Here is a 22480-nt window from a genome sequence, read left to right as displayed (position 1 = left end):
CTCCGTGCGGGGATTCTAGTGAATATGGTGCTTGGGATTCACACCTGGGTGAATCCTGGCACGCTCCCTATCCATTGGCCTCCGTCTCAGGGCCCGCGTTAATGTTGAAGATTTGTCTAAAAAGATTTGACTTGTGAGGTCTAAATGTGAAATGAGCATCTCGGTCTCGTTCTGATTTTTGTTTAGTTTTTTTTTTTTTGGGGGGGGGGGGCGTCACACGAGAAGGTGCAAATAGGAAGACCTGCTTCCTGTTCTGTACTCAGGGTCACTCATGCTTTGATCTAGGGGACGTAGGGTGAATCACCCCTGGCCTCTCCGTGCAAAACATGCGTCTGATTGAACTCTTGAGTCCATATTCTGATTATTAAAACTTAGAATTGGAGGCGGGTGAGATGGGTAGGGCCCTTGCCTGGCACTCAGCAGATAGGAGTTCCATCCCCTGCACCGCACGTGGTCCTCCAAGCCCTGCCTAGAGTGATCTGAGCCAAGGAGTAAGCCCTGAGCACCACTGGGTGTGCCCCAAAACAAAGCATAAAAACAAATTAGAATTATCCACCTTAACACTTCAATCTCATAGCTGACTCTTTTAGCCATAGACCAGATTATAATTCCAAGGACTCCTAAATTTCTCGTTTTCAGTCTTGGAGAGTTGAAATGTGAGTTTGAGACAAGCATTTTTGGTAATGTTTTTCTGTGTTGTTTGGGGGCCGCATTCACAGTTATTTGGGTTTCCCAGGCTCTATGTTCAGCAGTTGCTTTTGAAGGTACTCAGGAGACCATGCGGTGCCAGGATCAAAGCCTCCTACATGCAAAGCATGTGCCCCAGCCCTTTGAACAATCTCTCTAGACCTAAAGCATGTGTAGTGCTGAGGCTCAAACCCACATTTGAGCACTTGCAAGGCAAGTGCTATCTCCCAGTCCCTGAGACAAGCGTTTTCTTAGGAGATCTCCCTGTGATAGCAGTTGGGAGCCCGGAGAGCTGCCCTGGTTAATGAAGTGCTTGAGAAACTGGGGACTGATCCTAGTAAGTCTCCTGACACTGTCCACTGTCCGCACATTTCACCTTGTGGCAGCTGCTGACAAGTCAGCAGTCACAATTAAACCTATTGGCCATGGCCCAGATTCTGGGGTCTGTGGGCCAGGCCCGCTGCACCTTCCCTATCTGTGCTTCTCAAACTTAAAAGGCAGTGGGTCAGACAGCGAGTACAGCAGGAAAGGTGCTTGTCTTGCACTCAGTTGATCCAGGTTCAATCCCCAACATCCCATATGAATCTCCCAAGGCAGCCAGGAGTGATTTCTGTGAGCAGAACCAGAAGTAACCCCCGTGCACCTCCAGGTGTGGCCCAAAAATGAAAAACATAAAATAAAAACACCTTAAAAGGCATTTGACACCCATTTTCTCCAACCCCCCTCCTCTCTCTCTCTCTCTCTCTCTCTCTCTCTCTCTCTCTCTCTCTCTCTCTCTCTGTCTCTCTCTTTCTCACACACACACACACACATTCACACATTCACTCTCTCTCACACCAGCATCTACATCAGGACTCATAAGAACTATGATAAGTATGGAAGGAATGAGATGAGGCCCTGCCTCCAGTGTACATTCTAGCCAGGAAAACAGACACTAACAATTCAGTGCATACAGAGAAATGGCTTGTGGTTAGTGCAATGAAGGCAGGAAATGAGTAGCTAAGATAAACAGTAACCACAGCAAAAAAGTCGCTGCTTCGGATGGAAGAAGTAGTAATCTAGGTAGCAATGAGAGTGGAACACACTGGGGAACAGCAGAAAGAGGAGGAACGCTGGCCATCGAACTGGGTGATTACTTGAAGGTGGGGAGAGGTAGAAGAAATAAAAACTCCCTAATTTTGACTGAGCAACAAGGTGATGGTACCATTTACTGAGATGAGAAAGTATGGATCAAAGCTCCATCCTGAATGTGTTATGTTTGACCATTGAAGGTCCACATGATTATGTCCGGTAGGCAACTGGGCATATAAGTCTTGGAACTCAGAGAATTCTGAGGATGTAAGATGTGTATGGAACCCGGGTTCAACCCCTGGCACCTCATGGCCCACTGAGCACAGTTGGAAGACCGCACCCCCAAGTTGTGGCCCCAAATTTTATAGAATTGTAAACTAAAAGTGAATCACTAAAATTTGGTTAAAAAATAAGTGAATATGAATTAACATTAAGGGTCTTTTGAATACAGATCATAGGTTCGGTTATGACAGGGGAAAGAGCTGTGGAGTCCAGCATTTAGAATTCCACAGGTTCCCAGGGGTGTGGCTTGCCCTGCATGGGTGAGCCCTGGCTTCCTCTCCAGCACTGGGGGGTGGTGGGAGGTAGAGGAAAAATTCCTAAAAAGTCTTGAGTCCTGTAAAGGAGAGCTGAGGAGATATGACCACAAAGGTAGAAGGAATGCAGGAAATTATGAAATACTGGAAGGTCAGAGAGTAGTATGGTTTGGTTTTGTTTGCAGGGGGGGGGGGTTCTTTTTTGCTTTCATGGTCACATGCAGTGGTGCTCAGGGGTTACTTCTGGCTCTCCACTTAGGACTCACTCCTGGCAGTGCTCGGGGGACCATATGGGATGCTGGGGACCAAACCTGGGTCTTCTGCATGCAGGCAAATACCCTACCTTTTATCATCCAGAAGAGTAATGTGTTTTAAGATGAAGCAGCTAATAATACTGCCACCCCTTCTCCCCCCTCCCCCCGACAAAAAAATAAAAAAGAAAAGTCAAAATACTGACCTTTACTAAGGGTATTTTTCAGTTCTTGGCTCAACCATCAACTTCCCTTAAACTTGGGCCTACTCTAGTAAATAGAGGCGGGGACCCAGAGAGATAATTCGATGATAGGACAGTTGCCTTGCATGCGGCCAATCCCTGTTTAATCCCCAGCTCTGCCTATGGTTCCCCGAGCCCAGTCAGGAGTCAGCTCTGAACACAGAGCCAGGTTTGCCAAACAACAAAACAGGCTGGGCCTGGGATGTAAGCTGAACGGTTCAGCATATACTTTATACATGTGAAGTCCTGAAAAACAGCCTCACAGAACAACAGATGGTATTGGACAATGGCAAACCCAAGGCCTTGGGTTACAAAACTAATTAACAAATGGGAGGGGTGGGAGGAGAAAAATCACACCAGAAATAACATAAGGACAGTGAGGAGGAGGGTCATGGACACTATGCTGAAGGTGAGTTGCAGTAAATTTGTTCATTACCATGAATTTTAATATATCATCTAGAATATAATTTAGAAGAAACAGCTGGGAGTGTGGCCTGATCGATAGTACAGGGGTGAAGGACTATCCTTCCACGTAGCCGACCCTGGTGGAATTCTCCGCACCACAAGTAGCCCCCAGAACCCACCCCAGGAGTCATCCCTGTGCGCCACCAGGTGTGGCCCCAAAACAAAATAATTATTTTTAAAATACAGAGTTGGGGGCCGGAGAGAGTAGAGTAGGTAGGATGCTGATGCAGATTCAGTTCTTTGCACCTGATATGGTCACCTCAGCCACCATCAGGAGTGATCCCTAAATACAGAGCCAGGACTAAGCTCTGATCATTCCCAGATGTTGCCCCTAAACCAAAAATTAAACAGCTGGGGCCGAGAGATAGTACAGACGTTCAAGTGCTTGACTAGCAAGGAGCCTACTCTTGTTCAAATTTCTGGCACCATATATGGTCCCCAAGCATGCCCAGGGGTCACTCTTGAGCTCATAGCCAGGAATAGTCCCTGAACACTGCTGGGTGTGGCTCTAAAACACACGAAACACGAAAAGCAGCAAAAAATAACATCAAAAAACTGTCTCCATACCTAACTCGTATCCATCCACTAATATAATTATTGAATGCCTGTTATGTGTGAGTGCCCAAGAATAGGATACTGAGACAAAAAAAAAAAAACTAGTCCAGGCACTTCAGAAGCCCTAGGGAACGCCACACGCTTCAGTGTATCAGACAAGAGATAAATATATATATGGTTACATAAGTGCCATGAAGAAAAAGAGCTGGTTTCCATGAGAACCAGACTTACCTGGTCTAGGCTATGCAGGACATATCATAGTCCTTCCCACACAGATCTCATGTGCCCGAGTCACTGCACACTTAGGGAACTAGGCTTTGCTCTTCTGTAAAAAACTCACTGAGGCCTTGAGCAAGTCCTCTCCCTCCTTTAGGCCTGCTTCCCCTCCTGTACTATCAAAGTTTGGTCAGGCCCATCGAGGGGCTTTAGGAATACAAAACTGTGTGGGGAAATAGGCTATTTGGGGTGGGGGGGCAGTCTGGACTGTATACCTATAGCTTTTATCAGATGCCTCAGATCCTCCAGAGGAGTTATAACCCAAATAAACCCAAGGATTTGGGGAGAATCTGTAATAATGTAAGCAGGAAACATGACAAAATGGTGGACTCAGGAAGCGTTTTTATTTATTAGACACTGTATCTCCCCCCCTTGACATTGTCAGTGGGTATAGTGATGGAAAAGAAGGCTTAACCTCCCCCTTCCCTCTGATGGAGGAACTAAGTCACCACATACTAGTACCCTAGAAAAAGGATGAGAGAAATATACCATTGAATGCCGTCAGACGCGAAATAAAAGTTCCCTCCCTACACAGGAAGTCTCTATTACCGTTTGGACCACCTGTTCCATAGTGACCTGTCTGTGTCCACTACATCTGACCCCCATTATTCCTGGCTGGAGTATGCTTCATATTCGGGAGGTGGGGGAAGGACCACTTCTGGTGGTGCTCTAGGACTATATGGCACCAGACAGAGACTGAACCCAGAGCTGTCACATGCAAAGCATATACTTTGTGCATCTCTCTGGCCCTTCGGCTGGAGTATGGACACAGTGTATTTCCATAAAAAGGGAATTCCCTCCCCTTAAAGAAAGCACATATATTTGAAAATATTGATTCAGGGACCAGAGTAATGATGCCAACCCAGATTTAATCCCCACCATTCCATGTGGTCCCCAGAGTGTGCCAGGAGTGATCCTTGAGAATAGAGGCAGGAGTAAGCCTTAAGCACCATCGGATTTGCCCCTCAAAAAAGAAAATATTCAACTTTAAGAATGTCTAATCAGAGCAAAAGGGAATGCCCTCCCACAGAGGTGGGGTGGGGTGGGGTGGAGGGGACAGGGTGGGGGTGGTAGGAGGGATGCTGGGACCTTTGGTGGTAGAAAATGGGCATTGGTGGAGGGATGGGTACCTGATCATTGTATGACTTGAAACGCAAGCACGAAAGTTTGTAAGTCTGTAACTGTACCTCACAGTAATTCACTAGTAAAACATTAAAAAAAAATTGTGATTAAACAGTTTGCTTGGCAACATCTTGGGACATGAACACTCTGTCCCCGTCTTGTCTCCTCTCAGGATGCAGGAGATTCACATGGGGCCTCACCGTCTTGGAATAGGTGTCTTGTTTTGGGACTTTGGGGCCACACCCAACATGCTGAGGCGCAGACCACATCAGCTTCATGCGAGGCAAGTGCTATCACTCCAGCCCCAAAGAAAAGTGCTTTCTTTGGAATCTGAAAGGCTGCAGGTGCATATTATGGGTCGTGCTGTTTGTGTGGGCTCGGAGGGACACAAAGGTAGAGACGGTAGCCTGTGCATAGCCATTGTATTTTATTGGATCTCGTATATTCCTTCTATTATAAAATATACAGAGGAGTCAAAAATGCAAAGCAGTCAACAGTGTTCTGATGGGAAAGGGGGTCCCCGGGGGCCCTTCCCCTCAGACCTGACTGACTGGGTGAGCTAAATGAGACAAGCAGATATATTAAGAGTGGCAAGGGTGTTGACAATAAGATGGGACCTGGGTCGTATGGTCCCTGCCTTCTAGGTGTGCTCAGGGGCATCTCTGGGTAGACTGAATAGAGCAAAAGGAGACCCCTAGCAGGAAACGCAGGTTATTGAGGATTGGAGTAGAGCCTGGGTTGGTCAGATAAGTTAATGAGTGCTCCTCCACAAGGTTCAGCTGAAATGCCTGTCTCCTGTCTAATCTCCTCCTTTCTCCTCTGCCTCTTTGCTTTCACTGGATGGTCCCTAACTCACTCAGTGCCTCTAAGTATAAAGGACATGGCAAATGAAAACTCCAGTTGGAGCCAGGAGATTTCAGGGCTGAAATTACAGCAGCAATTAACCAGGACATCTCCCACTCTCGCCATCACAAACAAAGGAAGAGAAGATAGAATTCCAGGGCAAGCCACTCATCAGAAAGAATTCCTGGCTCTTCTCTAATACTCGGAGGGTAGGGACATTTTCTGGGCATGTTTCTACAAAGGCAGGGTATTCTGAAGAGCCTGGGAACTCCTGATGGTGTGGAGTTGCAGATGACTGGAAGAACTTTAGCCTGCGTGCCTGAGCTCTCACTGATAATCATTAGGCCTTTCTGTTCTCTGTTCTAACTCCCTCCTGACCTCGACTTCAGGCCTAAGAACCCTCTACATTTCTGCCCCCCTCCCACCGTCCGACAGGGTTCTCCAAGGCCAGTCAGTACCATCCTCTCTGAGCAGGGAGTCTTAGGGGAAAGTGTTACAAGATCAGGGAGGGGGAGAGCACCATAGCAGGAGACATGTTGTCTATTGTGGTTTCTAGAGGGGGAGAGGTGAAGAATCACTCGATTCCTCTAGCAGGGGCACTCTCATAACTGAGTGTCAGGCAGGAAAGGGGTGGGAGCTGATGAAAGTTGGGAACACTCAGAAAATGAACTTGACCAACTTCCTGGCCCCTTCGGCTCCAGTGACGTGGGCCACCGAATCCCCAAACCCTTGGATCTCTACAGCCCTCGGGGCAGGGCTTGAATGATGACAGACTTGGGAAAAGAAGGGTGAGATCCACCTGGACTAGGGCTAGAGTATGATCCCCCCACCCCAGGACAACCGGCCCCCTCTCCTGGGGAGCTAGATGACATTGTCAAAGAGCTGCATGGACCTCATGATGTTCTCGTCCTGTAGCAGTGGTGTGAGAAAGGCAGATTGGAGAGAGAGAAAGAAAAAGTTTGTCAGAGATTGGGTCGGGACATTGAGTCAGAAATGGGGACATTCAGAAGCAGAGAGAAACAGAGAGGAAAGTGACACCTGAGTGGGGGTGTGGGGCGGGATGGGGCGTGGGAGTGAGTGAATGAGATGGGTCTCTCGCCAAGGAGGCCTCTCCTACACCATTGAAACAGTCCCTGAACTCAGACCATGAACACGTGGAGGGCAGGGGTCTCTACCTTTTGACAAGACTCAATGAACTCCTCAATGGTCACCACACCATCCTTGTTTCTGTCCATCTTCTGCAAAGGGAATGAGACAGGCAGAGTGAGGAGGAGAGGGACAGCAGAGCTCAGGTGAGAACCCCCAGGACCTTGCCTCTCTCCCTTCAGCCCTGGCCCCTCCTAGCCTAGCCAGTCCCAAGCACCTGGAAAAAGCTCTCCACATGTTCCTTTGGCGCCTCCTCCCGGAGCACGGGGTATGTGTACTTGCCCATCATGTCATAGATGGATTTCATGATGTCCAGCATTTCCTAGGGGACCAAGAGAGAAGAAGCTGCCCCTCAGCCTCCAGCTTTCGGATCAGGAGTCCACAGCCCCAGGTGGGCCTCCGGTGGGCCTCCTCGAAGGTGGTGGTGCACATGTGAGTCACAATGCCCTTTTAGACATGCCCTCCCAAACACACACACACACACACACACACACACACACACACACAGCCCCTCTAGCAGCTGCCTCATACCTCCTTGGTGATGCAGCCGTCCTTGTTGAGATCATACAGGTTAAAGGCCCAGTTCAGCCTGTCGTCTATGGTTCCCCGAAGAATCACCGACAAACCAGCCACAAAATCCTGGGGAAGAGGCAGGGAGAACTGTGTCTCTGGATCCCATTTCCCCACTCCCCTCTCTGAGTTTGAACCCCGAAGCCCCAACTCCGGCTCACCTCGAAACTGACAGAGCCGTCATGGTTGGTGTCAAAGGCATTGAAGAGAAAAGTGGCATACGTGCTGGAGTCTGTAGGACAAATGGAGGTGGGCAGGAAGCTGGCTTCTGAGACAGGAGGCCTCCCGCCCCCTCCTTGGGGCTCCTGCATCCCTCCCAAAACCCCCTGCCCCATTCAGCCCGAGATGGACAGCTGCATCTCCTGCCTTCCGACCTCTCACCTCCTTGAGGAAAGAACTGGGAGTAAATCTGCTTGAAGTTCTCCTCGTTGACAATTCCGCTGGGACACTCCTAGGGTGGCGGTGGGGGGAGCAGATTGAGAGCAGAGATAACGCCCACTTCCACTCAGACCCTGGCTCTGTGGCCAGAGACTCCGCCGAGGGGATCTCAGCCTGCAGGCCCCTGCCAGGGTGCTCTAATGAGAAGCAAGACTTCTCCCCGGCCCGCAGGAAAAGAGCCGCTTGGCCAGTCTCCACCGAAGCCTTTAAAGGGGCCTGCTGCAGAACTGCCCGCTAGGTTTAGGGGACACAGCGGGGCTCTGCCTCCCCCTCCCTTCCTCTCACCCCTCTAAACCCTCGCCGCCCCCTGCCGCCCCCTCCCGCTTCGTTTGTACGTGCCGCCCCGGAGACTCACGTTCTTGAAGCCCCTGTACAGAACCTGCAGCTCCTTGCGCGTGAACTTGGTCTGCTCCTGCAGCTGCTCCAGCCCCTCCGGCCGGTGACACACCGTGGCCAGTTCAAACTCATCCTCCACGCTGTCTGCGGGGGCGGGCGGGGAACGGGACAGCCCCGCCTCAGGCCGGGGCCCCACGACCCCACCTCAAAACCACTGGCCCTTCCTTCCCCCCAGTTTCCCCACCCACCCTCCGTCCCATCAGGAGAGCAGCCTGCCAGCTCCTGGGACCCCCAAGCCAAGGACGTCAGGGCAAGGAGAGCGGCACTTGGTCACTTGGAGGTCTATCACAGGCCTCAGTGCCAGGGTCCCAACTGGTGCTGGCCCCTGAGCCCTTGATCCCTGGACGGGGAGGACGGTCCCCGAGACCCCCATCTGTGTCCCAGAAAAGGAAGGGTAGCAAAAGAAGGGGCTCCCCACGGGGCTGGCTGAAGGTCCGAGCTCCCGGCCTTCCCGGAGCTCAGATTCACCCGGCGCCCAGCCTCGCCCGCCCGGCCCAGACCCTTCCCTCCAGCCATGCCCGAGCCATGCCAGCCCCGCCCCCGCCCCTCTCCCCGCAAGCCTCAGCCAAGTCCCGCCCCGGCCCAGTCCCCAGGCAGGTGCCCGCGCCCCCGCCCCACCAGGAGGGGCAGTCACCTGGGTCCAGCGGGCGGGGTCTGTGGGGGCGGAGGGAGGCTGGGGCGGCTAATGCTGGAGGGAGTGAACTGTCACCGAGAAAGCGGAAGGCCCGGCCATCTGCAGACACACTCGTCCCCACACTCGCACGACGGCACGGCACGCACCCCAGCCCCCCGGGGTCCCGCCCCGCATCCGTGCGTGCGGGAACTCTCACGCCTGTCTTTCCCCCCAATCTGTCTCGGGAGGGACCCCCTGAAATCGATCACGACCCCCAAAGAATTGCTACAACTAAGAAAAGAGAACTAGAATCAAGGTCTCTCAAGCGGGGAGCAGGCTGGCCCGAGAATCCCGGCCGCTGGGGGAAGGCGACTCCCTCCACCCCTGCACGCACCCAGTCCGGTCAGAGGCCAGCCTCCAGGTTCAGAGCAGCGAGGGGCAGGGGCCGTAGGCGCCCTCAGACGCTGGCCGCTAACCAGCTAGACCACTCACACAACCACCTGGTCAAGTGCTTGCTGCGGTGCCCGCCCACACCCACACCCACACCCACACCCACACCCACACATTATGCTCCCACTCACCCCACACACACACACCTCCACTCACCCACCCCCCAGAGCGCACACACATACCCCCCACCTCACAGCCTCACACCCCCACACACATACACGCACACCCAGACCCCCCCACCCCCCGCCACACACCACACACAGGCTCCCGCCCATTTCTCTGCCCTGAAACTACACTCTGAACTCGGGCCCCGCCCCTGGCTGACCACACCCACAATAGGTCGCCACGCCCCTTCCCGCCCCGAGGCTGCGCTGGCCACGCCCACACACGCAGGACCGCCGCTCTCACGGGCCACACCCACACGCATTCGGCCCCGCCCCGGAAGCACTGGAGAGACACTTGCTTTCACTGACTGAGGGCAGGGCTTGGGGCCCGCAGCAAGGCAGCAGCTTGAGGAACCGCTGCTTCAGCGCTTTTTTAGCGGGCCCTGGAGGGTGGCCTGAGAAGAGAGAAGACCCCGGGAGGTCACATTAACCCCCTCTGTCCCTTTGTCCCTTGACCCATCCCCACCAGTCATCAACCAATCCAAACTGCGGCTGGGCCTGAGGGTTTGGGGAAGACGGCAAAGGGTTTGGGCTGGGGAGCCACTAGCTTTCAGAGACACGGAAAAATCCAACCTGGCTATGGCCACCTTGTGCAAGGGGACGAATTCAGGGACAACAAGGTGGCTTGGGAGATGGTGGCGGCCTCCATGTCCGCCTGTCCAGGGCCCCTGGCTCCCAGGCTGAGAGTTCTGAGGGTGCTGTCCAAGAACTGGCACAGCGGGACTGCCTCTCTCACACACACAAGCTGGCAGACATGAACAGCGACTGGAACGATACATCACAAAGAATCACTGATGGGTACCATACAGTGACATTTCCATACCCATCACTCATTTCTAATAGCAAAGACACAGCCATGATCACATGTGCACACACCTTTGGCCCAGGACACCAAACAGATAATATTATACATGTGACCAAGAAAATCATGACACAAAAAGATCACTTTACACATGGTATGATCCAACCACACAAGTTGGGACATCTGGACACTGCGTTCAGGACATGGTGACTCAGGCCAAGGTGATGACTCAAAGGGCAGGGGCTCATGCTTTCATGCGGGAACCCCGGGAGCAGCCCACGGCACTACAGGATCCCCAGAGCACCACACCAAGAGTACAGGTATGATCCCCAAAACAACAGCAGCCAAAGGAGATACTCTTGCAGTACAGAGATAGTAGAGTATGTACAGCTGACCCTTGCATACAGGTCGGTGGCCAGCACCTTGAATGTTTCCACCAGGAGTGATCCCTGAGTGCAGAGCCAGGAGTAAGCCCTGAGCTCAGCCAGATGTCGCAAAAAATAAAAAAGATACTATGACTCACCATGCCCCATAATATTACAACCCTTCAGTCACCACAACACTCATATTGTGACCCTGGCCATCTAACTATCTAAGACTGTGCCAGGGCGTCAAATCACACTTGTCTGGGGTACACCTGCCTCTCTTTCTGTCACCTGTCAGCCCAAGGCACCTTGAATCTTCCTGCCAAAGGAAAGGAGTTCCCCCTCCAGTGAAGCCACTAATCTGGAAGTGTGCCTTCCCCAGCCCTTCCCAGCATGGCTTGCTCTTAGAGGGGGAAATGAGAGGAGACTTTGAGACCATGATAGGCCTTGGAAGGAACTTTTTGGTGGGGTAATCACAGCACATAGATGATAGCCCCCCATTTCCCTTTATTTTTGCATATGCATGTCGTAAGTTCTGATTGCATCACGAAGAGACCTTTAGAATTCCTCTGTGTGTGTGTGTCTGTGTGTGTGTGTCCCCATCTGTCTGTCTCACTGTCCCCCAATCAGACCTCTAGACTTTATGGCCAGAGTCCCTGAGACCTGGTACTCTGTTAAAGCTGGCTTCAGTCTACTAGAGAGATGCACCCACTTTGATTTCGGTTACTCCAGTTTCTTGGTGGACTCTGTCCCTCCAAATAAGGTTCCACCCTCAGGAGGTGATTTTCTTCCTCCAAGGAAGTACTTGCTTGAAGTCAAAGCTTTTCCATCTGTGTGTCCTTGCTGCCTCCCTCCCCTCGGCACACCCCACCCACAGAGACTAGGGAGGGAGAGTAGAGGAAGGATCGAAGGCAGCCTGGCCTCCAGCCTGGGGCTCCATTAGTCCTGACTTTGGTCTGCTAAGGCCAGATTGTGCCTGGAGCCTCTGGTGACAAAGTTGCTCTATGGGGGTGAGGGTGAAATGGGGGTCTCTCCCAACTTATCTTCCACACACCCATCCCCCTGTCTGCTCTCAGGACACAATTTCCAGGTTCCTGCAAAGATGGGAACAGAAAAGTGTTGCCTTCAGCCTACAGGATGCCCAGGTGGGAACCCTTCCCGACCAGACAGCCTAGACAGTTGAGCCTACCCTTGAGGTTAAAAACAACTCAGCCCAGGAGCGATAGTACAGTGCGCAGGGCACTTGCCGTGCACATGGCAGACCAGGGTTTGATCTCCTGCACCATATATGGTCCCTCAAGTCCGGCCAGACTGATCCCTGAGTATGGAGCCAGGAGTAAACCCTGGCCCCCCAAACACGTGTGGCCCTGAAAACAAAAAGTAAAACTATAACTCACCCAGCCTTGCCAGTTCATCCAGGACCAATCCCTTCTCCCACCCATCTCAATAAACACAGCGGAGGATGCCAGGCGGGCTCATTTCCTGCTCTTCCTGAACCCCTGCAGGCAGCCCATGGCTCTTCCTCGCGTGCCCAGGACCCTGCATGTCTTTTCATTTTCCCCAAGTGTCCACTCTGCAGCCCTGCCAGCAGGTTCTTGACTGTCTCCTGGTCCCTGGCGGACATGGGGCAAAAGCTACATTGTGCAGTTGCACGTTTCGTTGGTGGAAGGGAGAGGCCCAAACCCTCCAGAATGCAGAACACTGGGCCGGAGCGGTAGTACAGCGGGGAGCGCATTTGCCTTACATGCAGCCAACCCAGGTTCAATCCCCGGTACCCCATACAGACCCTGGAGCACCACCAGGTAGAATTCCTGAGTGCAGAGCCAAGAGCATCTCCTGAGTACAGCCTGGTGGGGCCAAAAAGCTAAAAACCAACAACCCAGAAAGGCAGAACATGTTCCCTCCCTAAGTCTGGTATTGAAGTGGTTTCCGCACCCAAAGTCGAGGCCCTGGAGCGCTTTTCGCCGGCCCGTGGATCCTGGCAGGAACTGGGTGCAGCGAGAGACTGACCAGTGCCGAACACTCACTGCGTCCTCCTGTCCCAACACAAGCCTGGGAGGAGCTGCTGGCACCACCCCAGGGAACTCTGGGAAAGCCACACACACACACTCTGGTATAGAAGAGACTCCACCATACTCCACACCCCGTCAGTACCATCACAAATCACAGACATACAGACATGACACACACGGCTCCCAATGTCACGTACCTCGTCCTTCCACATCCGCCCCCCCCCCAACACATTTGCCAGCGCAAAGGAGTCTTCAGAGCCACTGTCAGCTCCTGGTCCCTAAAGGGACTCCCCAAACTTTGAAGTTCTCTCAGATCCTTGCACCCCTGCACCCCTGCCTGGGCCTCTCCTCAGGTCCTCAGAACTCCAATGTCCCTCTCATCTCTGTTCTCCAGCCCTCCCACGCTGTACCCCTCATCACCTCCCTACAGATTCTGTCTGTCTCCCTCTCCCTACCTCAGACGCCCCAGACTCTGCTCCCCTCCCCAGGTGGCCCTGTCCACCTCGAACTCCTTCATAAGGGCAGAGTGGCCCACTCCAGGGCACTGGGGGCCGGCAGCCCGACAGCCCCACGCCTCAGTTACCTTCCCGGGAGACGGGCTCAAAGAGGCCAAACTGCTCCAGGACCTTGACAAACAGAGCGAGGACCACCAGGACAGCAACCACCTCAAGCCCCTCCAGGTTCATGGTGGGCCTGGTGCACGGCCCCCGGCCCACTGAGGGATCCCAGCCAGCTCGCCTCACACAGGCGGCCCCTCAGACTCTGGCCCTGAGCAGGACGGGCCGCAGCTGCCCGCCCCTTCTCCTGCCTGGTGTCTCCTCCCTCTCCCCTCATCAGCCACAGGCCTCAGTCCCCAGCCACAGCCTCTTTGCACCTCACCTTGGCCTCTGGCGGGGAAGCTCCCCTGGACAGGTTGCAGAAGGGAGGCTGGTACCTCCTCCGGGACAGTCAACCGCTCCTCTCGGGCAAAGGGAGGGTGGAGGGAGGAGGCAGCTCAGGGCAGGCTGGGGGCAGGGCCTGTGTGAGGAAGCAACTCCCGGGGGCGGGGCGGGCGTCGACGGGGAGAACCGGGTCTGTCTGCACTGAGAGTGTCAGTCCTCTGAGTGTGTCTTGTGTTTAAGGGCGCATGAGCGTGTTTCTGGGTTTCGGTGTGCAAATTTCGGGAGACACTGGGACGTGCCTATGGAAGTTGGGAATGTGACTGTGTCCTCTCACCAGGTTTGTGGGTTGTGGAGCTAACTGCATGGAACGTTGGGATCGAGGCGAGAAAAGACACTGACCTCGCTGGTTAGGAACAGCGGCATTGATTATGGTTGCCACGGAGATGATAAGGCAGGAAGCAGTCACTTCCCACAGGCTACAGACAGAAAAACGGAGGCCCAAAGGAGGGAAGATGACATCCCTAGCTCAAGCAGGAAAAAGGCCATTTAGCCCAACTGCCAGAGAGGAGGAAGGGCCCAGTGACCTGACTTTAGGACCAGGCACTGCTGGTTTCTGTGAGCCAGAAAAGAAATGCAGTGGATGGGGCTGGAGCGACAGCAGGTGGAGGCCTCCTGAGCACCGCCAGGAACAATTCCTGAGTGGAGAGCCAGGAATAACTCCTGAGCACTGCTAGGTGTCACAAACCCTGCCCCCCCCCCCAAAAAAATGAATGAAAAGGAAACCCAGAGTAGGAATGGATTGTGAGTTGCACACAGGAGCCACAGACCCCCTAGTACCCCACCCCTCTGTCTCATCTGTCTTCTTCCCAGGACCAGCTCCTTCCTGGAAGTCGTGTGTGTGTGTGTGTGTGTGTGTGTGTGTGTGTGTGTGTGTGTGTGTGTGTGTGTGTGTGTGTATGCAGGAGCTTAGGGGCTTAGCACGAGCTCCCACTTGTGCTAAGCCCTCTCGGCTGAGCACCTACTCTGGGCAGACGCCTCCCAGCAGGGCTCACAGGGGCCATTCTCAAAGGTGCTGCTTGGAACCCAGCAGCCAAGGGGGTAGAGGGGGCACTCCCGCACTCCTGGGAGCATCGGGGCATGTGTGCTCTGCCCCGCCCTTAGAGCAGCTTTCTTCAGCCTCAACCTCACAGTGGCACTTGTCCTGCACTCCAGTAAGACCAGTGATTTTCATGCACAGCCCAGCAGGAAGGTGGACGCATAGTTGAAGGTCACAGCTTTAGTGGCAGCGCCAACTCCCTCCTCTTCCAATTCCCTCCTTCTTAGAACCTCCAGCTCTCTGGTTTCTCAGCAAGCTAGATTTCCTGAACTCATTGCCACAAACTTAACACCTGTAACATTCTTAGTAGGAACAGTGAAAGGATCAACCTTGAGTGGCAACAGCGAAAGGAAACAGCGGCCAGGGCACTTGGCTTGCATGCTATCAACATAGGTTCGATCCTGGCCACCCTGTAGGGTCCCCAGAGCCCACCAGGAGTAGCCCCTGAGCACAGAGCCAGGACTTAGTCCAGGACACTGCTCTGGGTGCGAGTCCCCATCTGCCATAAAGGAGGTAGGTAATAATAGAGGTCCTGGTGTCAGAATCCCTGAGTCCAAATTCCTGGTCTGCCACTTGCATTTAACAGAGTCATTTCCTTTGGCGGGCGATGATGGGGGGAGAGTTAGCAGTGCTCAGTGGACCCGAGTCATTCTCGGTGACACTCAGCCACTAGGCTAGATGTGGTGCTTCTTGGGACCTCCAGGGTCACACACAGCGTGCTGGGTGCCGAAGGGGGCTAGGATTGAACTCAGGGCTCTGTGCATGCAGGCCACGTACTCCTCCCTGAACTCTTTCTTACCTGCCCCAGAACAAGTTATTTTAGTTTTTCTCTCGTTTCTCGGACCACACCTGTTGTTGCTTAGGGGCTACTCCTGGCTAGGGGCTGGACGCTGATGCCAGCCTTGCTCGGGGAATCTGCAGTGCAGGGATCAGACCCAAAGCTCCCTCCTGCTTTTCATGTGCTCGAGTCCGCCAAGCCAACGCTCCAGCCTGCTGGGCAAGTTCTGAAACTCACTGTACCTCAGTTTCCCATCTCATATAGATGCTGGGAGGAACAAATGAATTAGCACACAGGAAGCTGGAGAAAACCTCCTGACACAGTAAGTTTTGAACTGTTTGCTACCAGTGTTAGTAACAGGAAACCTCCCTACCACACGCACACTGTGCACTTTCATCGCTTTTAACAATTTGAAAAACATTTCCACACGGGCTGGGAGATAGCTCAAAGAGTTGGAGCTATGGAAATTGGGAATGTGAAGATTGTGCCTGGACCGACGCTTGAGCACTGAGCCTGAAGCTACGGGGTGTGATCCCCAAACCAAAAAACGTCATTTCCACAAACACTTGTTTTGTTCTGCCAGCACATCCCGGCCCATCCACAAACATTGCTGTTTCCTGAACATCTCAATCTCCTGACAATCCCACAGGGACGGAGTGTGATTACTCTTGTGGTCACTCACTGATGGAGTAATTAAGGTCCTGGGAAGTAAAGGGTGTGGGATGACATGATTTGTCCTTCCTCCCTTGCCACAGGGAGCTTCGGTTTATTGGGTTACACCCATCACAGTGCTCCTGGGGCACGCCCATCCCTCTGTTTATCTTTAACCTCTTCTCTGTTTTCTGCTTCCCCTATTGGTGGTTAATCTCCTTTATTCCCAAATCAGACCCTATCATGACCTGTAAGGTCAGATTCTTGAAGGACTCCGAATTTTGTATTTGTTAGTGAAATGTTGCTTTTTTTCCTTCCCTTAAGTCTTAAGAAGTTAGTAAATCTAAGATGATTGTTTTATGGACTAAGGAAAGGAGAAGAATGTCCTTAGGTGAAATTCCGCCCTTGAGCAAATTCTTAGCAGGAGATTCTTCCCTTCCCGAAGGAAGGGAAGGGCTTAACCTATGGTGATTGTGCTATCTGACTTAGGTGTAGTTACTGCCCCCAGTGCCGGAGAGTGGGCTCTATAAGGCTGTGAGACAGGGGGCACGGAGAGACGAGCATGGGGGACAGGAGGAATATGGGAGTGGGAGAGACTGAAAGGAGGCAGAGGGAGACAAAATAGGGATAAATTGCGACTGATCACCAACCAGCCTGGTTCCCTCCTTCATGCATCTGTTGGTGATGGCTGCAGGCTGGGGTGGAGAAGCAGCTCACAGCCACACAATAGTTTATTGATTACACAAAGGGAGTTGTTTAAGGCCACCTAGCTAAGGAGAGATGATGCATAATTGAACTCAGACATTTGAAAATTTCTTTTGTTTTGATTTTGGGCCACACCTGATGGTGCTCAGGGCTTCCTTCCGGCTCTGCACTTGGGGATCATTCCTGGCGGGGATTGGGGGACCATATGGGATGCCAGGATCAAACCTGGGTTGGGCTGTGTGCAAGGCAACTGCCTTGCCTGCTGTCCTGTTTCTCCGCCCTCCTCTCTGCTCTTTGCGGCAGGTTCACAGATGGACAGACCCCCCCCCCCCGACTCTCCTCCTCCACCTCTCACCTCCACTCTTTACTTCAGAGACCTCCACCCACCTCACAGGGACTCAGGATCCTACATGGACCAGTTCTCGGTGGGATAGTCTGTCAGAGAGTTGTCTTAGAGACTCTTGCTTCCCTTCCTCAGGGCTCAGGACCCCATGAGAAGCGCGTCAGGACCCAGACCTGTTCTCCCTAAGCATTCAGGCAGCACCTAGCTCTGTGCTCAAATGAGTGAAGACTTCACTGGAGCGAGGGCTCAAGGAATGACTGTCTGGGGACATCAGCCGGACCCGCCCCAGCCTCCTCAAATCTCACCATAGACTCCTATCGCGAGTTTCCCTCACACGGTTAAAATCCCAAGGAACAAACATTGCCTGGTGGAGGAAGCGCCTGCACATACTGCCTAAGTCACAGACAGTGAAGACCTCAGTGCCCTTCTCAGGGGTCCAGCCCCTGTCCTCCTCTCACCAGGCCAGAAGGCACCTCAGTCTCTGCTGTCTCAGGTGATTAATGACCTCCCTAAGCCTTGGGGCTATTTTGGGGCCTGGAAGTCAAGCGTGCTATGATGGAGAGTTGGCCCAGCTTGGCTCTGGCCATCTGTCACTCGAGACAGGCAAGCAAGGGGCTCTAGGGACGCATGCTCCCCAAGAGATTTCCTAGCGTGACTCTGGTTCAGTCCCATCTCCCCTCTCTCGGGGGAACATATGGCACAGAGAGGACTCAAGTCCTGGTCATTCTCTAAGCGTTTAAGGGGATCCCATGGAGAGTGCCACAGATCCCGGAATCCATGGCTAGTTTGTTCTGGTCTCCGGAGGCCCAGGGGAGAGGGCGTGCAGGGTTCCGCGGGCCTTACCCGGGAAGCTCTGGGGAAACGTGCGTTGTATGCAACTCTCAGCCATGCCGAGATAGGAGGAGACACACAACCCCCCTGGCACTCTGCAAACCCCACACCTAGGCATCGGCTCATGAAGGCGACACAACCGAGGGTGCTAGGGACCCCCAACCCAGTACTAAAGCATAGAACTCCAGAGGTGTGTGGTCAGTGCCAGGAAATCCCAGAAATATGAAAGCCCAGGGTGCCCCAGTGACCCCCCCCCCGCACTCCCCCTGTACCCCCAACCATACACCCCTGTGTCATACTCCATCTATCCCGGCATGCACCAGCCCACCTCAGGGCCTCCCCTTCTGGATGCTGACCCCGTCATCTTCACCTAAGCCTTTCGCCCTCCACCTCATGAGGGACCCTGGGAGCCCCTCTGCTTTGTCTTGGAAGACTCCTATCCCCTCTGCCTTCGGGATCAGGGATTCTCATCGAGATCCACTTCTGTCCATGGTCGGTCAGGTCAGAACCGTTACCCACCCTGTCCCCCCGCCCTCCCCCATTCTCCCCTGATTTCTGCTGCCTCCACCTCTGTCCCTCACCTCTCCGCCGCTATTCCACTCGGCCCACTTCGGGAGGAGTCCTTTCCCTCCCTCCCTCCCTGCCTCATACCTGGCGACAGCGACCCGGTCACCAGCTGGTAGAGGGATCGCGCTGCCTGGCCCAGCGGACTCCGGCACCTGCGCGGGCAGCGGCTCATGGTCAGCGGCGCCAGCAGAGGCCGCAGCAGCCCCGCCCCGGCCCCCCTCCGCCCCGCCCCGCCCCGCCCCGCCCGCACCCCGAGTTCTCCCGCGGCTTCCGCGCCCATCGAACCGCACCAGCCCTGAAAGTTCCCGGAGAGACTCCCCCGCAGCCCTCGCGATCACGCTTCCTGGGGGACACTTTGAGCAGGCTTTGAGCATCCCGCTTCCTCCGCTGCCGCACCGGGGTGCAGACCCGGGAAACGGTGAAAGCGGGCACGGTTGCCATGGTCACGCCCCACCCCGCCTCTGCCCACACATCTGGACCGAGACAGAGGAACCGAAGGCAGCGGCCAGTGCACCCGTCCGGCGAATGCTCGCGCTCTTCTGCACCTCAAGTCCCTTGCGCCCCTGTTATCATTTGTGTCACACCCTGCGGATCCTGAGGCTCCACGCAGACTCTCCGGCGTCCAGGAGTCCCTCGTGTCCGCCCTGACTCCCAGCCCGGATTCATTCATCTCAGATCCCCGAGTAAACCCTCCCGGGATCTAAACTCCCTGGAGAGCCTCCGGGGGTCGTGTGTGTATGTGTGTGGGGGGGATACCCCATTCCTCTGGGTGGGATCCCGCAGCTGGGGCAGAAAGCCCAAACGCTGGCGAGGTCAGAGTCACCTCTCAACTCCACGCAAATCCGTTTGCTTGGGGACAATTCCACCCCGAACCCGCTCCGCAGGCACGTCTCCGCTAAGACCACACGGGGGCGCCCTACTCCGGGGAACGATACCAGCAGGGTCCCGGGTCTTGGGAACTCAGGCGCAGGGACGGGAGCTCAGGCTGCACCCAAGACCTCCCCACGCCGCACCTGCCCTTTCTTTGCTCTTAACTCGGGGAGGATCTCCGCTGAGTGTTGGATCCTGTGGTCCTGTCACACTACCTGCCCCTTCTGGACTGAGAAAACCTGGGGAGCGGGGGCGGGGATCAGATGCGGGAAGAGGTGCAGCGTAGATTCTCTCCAACAAACCTCCCCATCCCCAAAAAACCGTCTCCTGCAGCTTTGTTTCCAGCCGGAGATGGCTCGGGGAAGGAAATGACTCGCAGTGGGGTCCTAGGATGCCCAGAAGTCTAAGCTGAGCTGGGCTGAAAGACGGAGGCAGAAGACCTCCTACTCCCACTGGCCATTCCAGAAGTTCCTGCACCGGGAAGGCATCCCAGAGCCTGCAAGGTCCCGCTCACTCTTCAGCACCTCGGACAACGACTCCCCTGACCGCTCCAGCTCGACGTTCGGGACAGCCCTGGGCAGCATTATTGGGCCAAGTCGGACGGAGCCCAGTCTCTCTCCTGCCTAGGACAAATCCTCCTCCAAGAGGTGCCCCGGGAGGTCCTACTCGTACTTCCCGAGCCGTGTACGAAGTTCTCCATGGCAAGGATGGGGGACTTGGGCAACATCGTTCTTGTCTGCTACCTTGGGAAGCAGGCAGCAACCCCCATTTTACAGAGGAGAAAACTGAGGTTCAAGGAGAGGAATGCTTCCCCTCTCCCAACAGGGCTCCAGATTCAAACAGCCAAATGGGGAGGGAATGAGTCCTCTAAGGGGGCCCATCAGGGAAAGCAGGAAGCAAAGACCGAGTGGGGCTGGTGCATGCCTGGGGACCTTTAGGGTTCTCAGGGGATCCAGGGGCATGATCAGAAGCGGACAAGTGGCCACTAAGAGTCCATCAGGTACCCCGAGGGCACCTCCTATTCCACCAGGTGGGCCTGCCTGAATGAAAAAAGCTCCCTCTGCTCGAGGGCAGAGGTCTTGGCACAGCGTCCAGGCCCTCTCTGGGTGAGTGGGAGAGACACTCTTGAAGCTCTGCCTTCCCAGTCCCCTCCCACTGCCACCTTCCGCTCACTCCTCTCAGTGCCGACACAGATCCTGGCCTCTGGCCACATGCCAGCGTTTTCAAACACGGGACAACAGGGACTGGGTGCTGAAGTTCCTGGTGAGCTGCACAGAGGGACAAACACACATGTACATGGAGCTGTACACAGGTGACACAGTCTCCCACACAGACACATGAGCCAGGCGTAGACACGGCACAGACGTCCTGGTGTGGGAGAGAGGGCGCTGGGCAGTGACGGGCCAGCTGAAGGGGATGCCCCGCCCAGGCCCAGAACTTCTGCCCCTGGTCTGGTGAGGAGGTTAAAGGGGGGGGGGGTTCCTTTAACAGGGTTTCAGCAAAGTTCTGGAGGGTTCTTAGGGATTGGAGGAATTTGAGTTGTAAGAATTGACCTCAGAACTTTTGAGGGGGCCAGAGGGCGTGGGCCAGCACTAAGCAAAGTCTCCCCAGAGGGACCTGGACAGGCAGCTGGACACTGGAGTTCTCCTTGGGTCACCCGGGCACTTCGTGGAAGATGCAGGGAGCAGCGCGGCCTGCTCTGAACCCCGAGAGGCAGCAAGGGCAAGCGTGTCGGGCACTCAGCGCCCCTCACTGCAGACAGCGCCAACACACAGCATCTCCGCACCCACCAGGGCAGCCACATGGCATCCCCGTCACAAAACACAACGCAGCTCCACCAAGCCCACCGTCCCAAAAGTCTTCTGAATGGTCGGCTGGACCACCCTGAGGTGCCGCCTGACCCACGCGGCCACACATCCCTCCAGACAGAGCCACACTCAGAGCACACTGCGGCACACAGAACACAGACACCACACTCACAACAACTTCACGAGTACAACCAGGATCCTCACAACATCAGGGATCATGCGAGCACGCAGCCATACACAGGCACACGCGGCCTGGCTGTCGCCATGGGGCACATGGCAACCACATATCCACACACAGGCACACACAGAATGACAAGTGCTCAGCCCCTCCCAGCCTTGTGTCACACACGCCCACTCCTGCTGCCTCTCCCCACCTGCCCCGGCGGACCCGGCGCCCACCCGAGCGCCCCCACCCCCCACCATGGGACCCAAGGTTTGGAACTCCAGTGTGCAGCCACCCAGGAGAGCCAGGAGGTTGCCTGGGAAATGGGGAGTGTGTGGGCAAGGGCCTGGCAGGGGTCAGCGAGAAGGAAGGGGCTCGGGGTGCAGGGTGGAATCTACCTCCGACCCTCCCTCGGCCCCCGAGCCACCGACTCACCCGTGAGCTGGTCGTAGGATCCGTCCAGATCTCGGGAATCGGACAAACTCTCCTTGCGGCCCTGGCCCCGCATGGCCCCCGGCGCCCCGCTCCCGTCCCGCCCGGGCCGTGGGAGGGGGCGCCGGGCGGCCGGGATGGGGCGCTCACACGGCGCCCCCTGGTGGCGGAGCGTGCTGCCGGGGCTGAGGGCCCGGAGGGTCGGGTCGGGCGGCGGGCGGCGGACAGGGGCTGGGGTCGGGGGCCCACCCGGGGCCCCGGGGCAGGCGCGGGAGGCCGGGGCAGTAGGTGAGAGCGGAGCCGCGGCGGAGCGGAGCCGAGTGCGGAGCCGAGCGAGCCGCCTCTCCGCCC

At 55.1% G+C, this 22480-nt stretch overlaps 1 protein-coding gene across 3 annotated transcripts; it reads right to left on the bottom strand.

The window, feature by feature from the left end:
- Window positions 1–5610: 5610 nt before the first annotated feature.
- Window positions 5611–22480, bottom strand: KCNIP2 (potassium voltage-gated channel interacting protein 2). Of its 3 annotated transcripts, XM_004616327.2 has the most exons (10): window positions 22133–22478; window positions 10125–10220; window positions 9233–9286; window positions 8558–8682; window positions 8146–8215; window positions 7926–7996; window positions 7726–7833; window positions 7412–7516; window positions 7224–7286; window positions 5611–6957 (listed from the first exon to the last, which is right to left on the bottom strand). In XM_004616327.2, the coding sequence occupies exons 1-10, from the start codon at window positions 22203–22205 to the stop codon at window positions 6910–6912; spliced, it is 813 nt and encodes a 270-aa protein (XP_004616384.1). In that variant the 5' UTR covers window positions 22206–22478; the 3' UTR covers window positions 5611–6909. The 3 variants fall into 3 exon arrangements, with proteins under 3 accessions (XP_004616384.1, XP_054975438.1, XP_004616388.1); XM_055119463.1 differs by lacking the exon at window positions 9233–9286 and having other exon boundaries at window positions 8558–8678; window positions 10121–10220; window positions 22133–22480; XM_004616331.2 differs by lacking the exons at window positions 9233–9286; window positions 10125–10220 and having other exon boundaries at window positions 22133–22479.

The sequence above is a fragment of the Sorex araneus genome, chromosome 11 (genome assembly GCF_027595985.1).
Source record: "Sorex araneus isolate mSorAra2 chromosome 11, mSorAra2.pri, whole genome shotgun sequence".
Taxonomy (NCBI): domain Eukaryota; kingdom Metazoa; phylum Chordata; class Mammalia; order Eulipotyphla; family Soricidae; genus Sorex; species Sorex araneus.
This window is presented reverse-complemented; position numbering and strand designations above follow the sequence as displayed.

Coding starts and splice junctions, on each gene's coding strand:
- KCNIP2 (XM_004616327.2), bottom strand. CDS start 22,205: ATGCGGGGCCAGGGCCGCAAGGAGAGTTTGTCCGATTCCCGAGATCTG. Junction 7,517..7,725: donor ACGGCTGCATCACCAAGGAG/GTATGAGGCAGC, acceptor TTGGTCCCCTAG/GAAATGCTGGACATCATGAA. Junction 6,958..7,223: donor TCATTGAGTCTTGTCAAAAG/GTAGAGACCCCT, acceptor CCACTGCTACAG/GACGAGAACATCATGAGGTC.